At 64.5% G+C, this 5,537-nt stretch overlaps 2 protein-coding genes across 2 annotated transcripts in view; one reads left to right on the top strand and one right to left on the bottom strand.

Moving 5' to 3' along the window:
• Positions 1-5,529, bottom strand: part of Sh3bp2 (SH3-domain binding protein 2) — a 31,852-nt gene extending 26,323 nt beyond the window's left edge. Inside the window, exon 1 of the mRNA XM_013023856.1 lies at positions 5,477-5,529. The gene's annotated coding sequence lies outside the window, so the exon portion shown is untranslated. The remainder of the gene's footprint in view (positions 1-5,476) is intronic.
• Positions 4,603-5,537, top strand: part of Tnip2 (TNFAIP3 interacting protein 2) — a 29,657-nt gene continuing 28,722 nt past the window's right edge. Inside the window, exons 1-2 of the mRNA XM_013023880.1 lie at positions 4,603-4,628; positions 5,120-5,290. Of these exons, the coding sequence (XP_012879334.1) occupies positions 4,603-4,628; positions 5,120-5,290 (197 nt within the window). The remainder of the gene's footprint in view (positions 4,629-5,119; positions 5,291-5,537) is intronic.

Below are 5,537 nucleotides of genomic sequence, written 5' to 3'. Positions count from 1 at the left end.
CACACACACACCCCACTACACACAAGGAGCACCCACACACACCCCTACATTGGAGGAACCCGTGACCCACCTGTGGGCCCTGGGCCGCCCTCGTCTACTGAGCTCCAGGCAGCGTCTGGTGTGCGGCCAGAGGCAACAGCAGGCTGCCGCACTGCCTCCCCTGCAGAGGGCTCAGGCCAGTCAGCCCACCCAGCCAGCCACCACTCTGCCTCCTGCCAGGGCCGGGCCCCACGCACCCTCCCAGCCTCTGGAGCTTGGGGTTGGCGCCAGGCCCCTGCACCTCCAGAAAAGGCTTCCCTTCCTGTTCTTGCGGGGGGGGGGGAGCAGCCAGGCAGGGTGGGCAGAGTCCCTTGACGGGCCTCCCCTGCGCCACAGCCCCTTCATCCATCCACGCAGAGCCCCACACGAGCTTCCTCCTCCCACGGTTCTACCAGTGGAGGTGCCCCAGCCCCCACTGGGTCTACCTTAGGAACCAGTTCCTTGGGACTCAAGCGCGCGTGCGTGCGTGCGTGCGTGCGTGCGTGTGTGTGTGTGTGTGTGTGCACATGCGTGTGTGACACTCCTGGGCTTGAACTCTGGGTTTGTGAGACAGTCCTGGGCTTGAACTCTGGGTGTGTGTGTGTGAGAGAGAGAGAGAGAGAGCGAGAGAGAGAGAGAAAGAGAGAGTCCTGGGCTTGAACTCTGGGTGTGTGTGTGTGTGTCTGTGTGAGAGACAGTCCTGGGCTTGAACCCTGGGTCTGGTGCTGTCCTTGAGTTTGTCTGCACCACGCTGAGCTGCACTGCTGCCGGCTCTTGGTGGTTAAGAGGCGGGCACAAGTCCCCCACCATCCTGCTCACACTGGCTTCAAACAGCGATCCTCCAGGCCCGGCCGCCAGTTCTTTTATTGTTTTTTCTTTTAGGTCCAGTCGTGGGGCCTGAACTCTTGGCCTGGGCGCTGTCCCTCAGCTCTTCAGCTCAAGGCTAGTGCTCTACCACTTGAGCCACAGCGCCACTTCCGGCTTTTTTCTTTTTGCTTATGTGGTGCTGAAGAATCGAACCCAGGGCCTCAGGCATGCAAGGCAAGCGCTCTACCACTGAGCCACCTTCCCAGCCCTCTTCTATTTTTTTTGGCCAGTCCTGGGGCTTGAACTCAGGGCCTGGGCCCTGTCCCTGAGCTGCTTTTGCTCAAGGCTAGCACTCTACCACTTGAGCCACAGCACCACTTCCAGCCTTTTTTGTGTATGTGGTGCTGGGGAATTGAACCCAGGGCTTCATGAATGCGAGGCAAGCGCTCTACCTCGGAGCCACCTTCCCAGCCCAGCAGTTTTTTCTCCCACCAGAAGAGAACCCTCATCTGTGCCACTGCACCCCCGGGGCCTGGTGGAGGGGCGGGGGTGGGCGGGTCGGCCCCGGGCTCCAGCACAACTAGCACAAAGGCTACCACAGGACTGGAGCGGCGGCCCGCGGGGAGGGGCGCTCCCGGGCGCAGTGGTCTGGCTGCTCCGTGCAGTCCACAGGTGCGGGGAGCGCAGGCCCCACTTGCGCGCGCCTGCGGAGCTGCCCTTTCAGCCGGCAGGGACCACCCAGCCCAGAGGCCCCAGCTCTCAGCCCCTCCTCAGCACACGGCCGGGCACTGCCAGGCGGGCGCCGGGACAGGGCCTCTGCCTCAGGAGCTCCATCACAGGGGGCAGAGGTCAGCATGGACATCAAGGAGCAGGCAGGCCAGGGCTCAGCTGGGGCAGTGGAGAGGAGGGGCCAGGAGGGGCCACAGGGGGTCCCCAGAGCACAGAGGGGGATGGCCGCTTTCGTCCACAGTGAAAACTGCGTTGTGGCCTGGCCTCTCCTACAGCTCAGGCCTGGTTCTGGGCCGGCACACGGGGGGGGGGGGCTCCAGCATGCATGGGAGACCCACAGCTGTCCCTCAGGCAGGGGCAGAGGTGGGGAATCAAGGCCCCAAGAGCACTGTGGGCACCCCACACACACACATCCACGGGACTAGGAGGCAAAGCCAGGCCAACGTGGTGCTCTAGGCCCTCAAGGAGAGGAGGGGGAGGGGAGAAGTGGGGGGAGGGGAGGAGAGGGGGAGGGAAGGGGGGAGGGGAGAGCCCTGGCCTCCTCCCACCTCCTTAGTGGCTGCTGTGAGGGCTGGCCTCCGGGGGCTCACACCTCTCACACCTGGCTCTTAATGGTGAGAAGGCTGCAGGGCCAGTGACACCGGCGGTGGGGACACCTGGGTTCCAACACTTGATGAGAAACTCTGAAAAACAGAGCCATGGACTGTGTAGGGGCCAGGGTGCAAGGACAGGGCCTTCGCCGCCCGTGGAGGCCCAGATGCCCGCAGTGAGGGCTCCTGACCTCCTCACTGACCCATGCTGACCACCCATCAGCCAGACCCGGTCCACACATTTTACAACCAAGGCACTGCAGCCCACAGATACCAGCTGCTCGGGTCCTGGGCACAGGGGCTCCCCTCCGGGAAGCCCAGCCCAGGAAGCCTTACCAAGGGGATCGTGAGAGCAGCTGTGGGTCCTGGCATGAACGCAACCACAGGGGCCTAGCCTCTCCCGCAGGCCTGGCAGGCAGAAGCCCGTCCACACCCAGCACCTGGGGCAGGCATGCTCCTCCGAGCCGCCCCGCCCAGACTCAGCAAGTACAGTAAACTGATTCCCAGGAAACAGAGGGCACGTGTGGAAACTGAGTCTGGCCACAGGGCATGGGAGTGGGAGGGGGCGGGGGCCCTGCTGGCCCCTGGGAACCCACTGACCTAGCCAACACTCGGCTCTGCAAGCCCACGTTCCACCCAGAGCCGGGTGGCAGGGCCCCCTCGGGCCCGCCTGGAGCCCACCACACCCATCCCACGGTCGGAAGGCCAGGGAGAGGTGTGACCCCAGAGGCAGGCCACGCAGGCAGAAATCACAGCACCTGCGGAGAAGGAAGTGGGGGGTGGGGAGACTGGGTGCCCACACGGCCTGGGGCAGCTGAGGCCCTGGCCCTGATCCCCGCTGCCCCCGGCTGCCCCGGTTCATGTACATGGTCCTTGTTCTCCACGGGTGCTGGACCCACATTGGAGTGGGGCCCAGGCCTGGGGCCGCTCTCACCCTGGCCGGCTGAGTACTAGGACACGTCACCAACTGGGCAGGCTCGGGCTCCTGGGCCAGGAAGGAGGCAGCGCCTGACTCTGGGCTTCATCCCATCTGCCCTCTGGGCATAAGCAATGGAGTGGAAAGGAAAAGGAAGGTGAGCTGGGAGCTGGGAGCCTCCCCCACCCTCCCCGAGGCCCCCAGGGACCGAGGGACAGACCCCAGGGAATGAAGGGCTTGTCCTTCAGGAGGCGTCTGCTCTGCCTTTGCCAACCCTGGCACGCACAGCCCCTCAGCTCCTGGACGCCCATGCGCCCTGCCAGCCTGGGGCTCAGCCTGTCCCTTGCCGTTGTGGCCATCTGCCCGGCTCAGGGAGCTTCCTGACTACCAAGCACACTATTTCTATTTATTTATTTTTTTTGCTGGTCCTGGGGCTTGAACTCAGGGTGTGAGTCTAAGCCCTTGAGCCTCTTTGTGTTCAAGGCTAGTGCTCTACCACTTGAGCCACAAAGCCACTTCTGGCTTTTTCTGAGAAATTTATTGGTGACAAGAGTCTTATGGACTTTTCTGCCCGGGGCTGGCTTCCCAGGGTCTCAGATCTCAGCCTCAGATTCCAGCGTAGCTGGGATGACAGGCGCGAGCCACCGGCGCCCGGCACTGACAGTAGTTTCCCTGGCTCCTCGGCAGTCCGCGCACTGTCTCTCGGCCCTGATGCCAGACCACTCAGACTATTAAAGAGCCATCTCTGCACCTGCCTAGGGCCGCCAGCCAGGAGGCAGGCAGGGGCTGCCTCAGTCACTGAGCTTTGGTGTCCTCACTTAGAGGACCTTAGAGACGGACGCAGAGAATCCCCAGCGGCTCCCACAGCAGCTGCTCTGGCTGGGTGCAGGCCTCTGCCCAGGAGACCAATTTGGGCAGGAATGTGGATGACTACCCTTTGCCCGTGGCCTCTCCAGGTCGGTCCTAGTCTTTGCCCCTGGCCTCCCCAGGTCTGGCCTGCCTCCGTCTGCAACCCCAAACAGAGGCGGCCCAGCTGACTCTTTCTAGCCAGGAAACTCAGAGGTCCTGAGGACCCCTAAGGGCCCAGTCGCTGAGCTCCACTCATGGGCCACCAGCACCTCTGGGTGCTTGTGACTGACCACCCCAAAGTAGAAGGTGGCTCACTACCCTCCTCCTGCAGACAAGGCTCCTGCCACTCCACAAAGATTCCCACCACCCGCCGCACCACCCGCCGGGCCAGGCACTAGGCGGTGGTGGTGGGACCCCAGGCTAGGTTTATGTTCTTCCGTCTGTCACCTTCGTAACCAAGGCTGGTCACTGCAGCCTCTAGGCCTGCAAGTGCGTGAGCATCTGTGTGGGGGTGTTGGGTGTTGGGGGCTGACTCAGCACCTCACTTCCTCTGTCCATGTGGACAGGAAAGGGCACGGCAGGCCTGGGGTGCAGCCTCCTTCCTCCTGTCCCTGCCCTTCTCACGCTGGCCTCCTTGGGAGCTCTTCCTTAACTTGGGCAGCCTGGAGGATGCCTGCAAGATGCCTGATCAGCATGGACACAACCACCTGTCGGCTCTGGTCAGCTGTGGTCTGCTCCTCTGCCAGGGCCAGGGGACGAGCAGCCAGACGCGGAAGGAGGACGGAAGAGGGGTGGGAGTGCATCCCCTTAGATGCAGTCCCAGTCCTGGTCCTGCTAAGAGTGCAGTGCTGACCCTGGCCCGTCCAGCCACGGGACACAGCCCCGGCCTGCCTCTGCGCCTGCAGAGCCTGAGCCAGCCAGGACAGACACCTGCCCCGGTGACCCCGCGTCCCCACTGGGCTGGCCCAAGCCCAGAGCCCTGCTCCGGGCCCAGGACGAAGTCCTCGCTCACCTCCTCCATCACCATCACCATCACCACCACCATCATCACCATCATCACCATCACCATCATCACCATCACCATCATCACCATCACCATCATCATCACCATCATCATCACCATCACCACCATCATCACCATCATCACTACCACCACCAGGCAGGTGCGCTGCCCGGGGCCTGGTCATCCGCGCCCCACGTGACCTCACAGGTCCATCCAGGAGGACGCCCGCGGTCCCGCCGGAGGGGCAGGCTGCGAACGGCCCCGTCCCCCGCCCTCCGCCGGGCTGGGTCCCACGGGCCGCACCCTGGTCACCCAGGAGCGAGGCGCGCCCGTGGCGGCTTTCCGCCGACGCCCCGCCGGCCGGGAAGGGAAGTTCGGGTGAGGGGAGAGGGCGAATCCCCGGCGGGCCTCCGGAAGTGCCCTCCGCGGGCCCCGCGCCCGGGCCGCCCCCCGCCACCAATCCGCGCCCCAGGCGGGACACGCTCCCGGGACCCGGCCCGGACAGGGCTCGTAAGGGAGTTCCGCACGTCCACGTCCCGCCCCAGCCCCGGTGCGGTGTCTTACCGCACTGGCTCGCCCCGCGGAGGGACCCGCGTCCCCAGGTGGCGCCCGACGCCCGTCCGAG

This window comes from Dipodomys ordii, unplaced genomic scaffold (assembly GCF_000151885.1).
Source record: "Dipodomys ordii isolate 6190 unplaced genomic scaffold, Dord_2.0 Scaffold71, whole genome shotgun sequence".
NCBI lineage: Eukaryota > Metazoa > Chordata > Mammalia > Rodentia > Heteromyidae > Dipodomys > Dipodomys ordii.
Note: the sequence above shows the minus strand (reverse complement) of the source record. Positions and strands in the feature narration are given on the sequence as shown.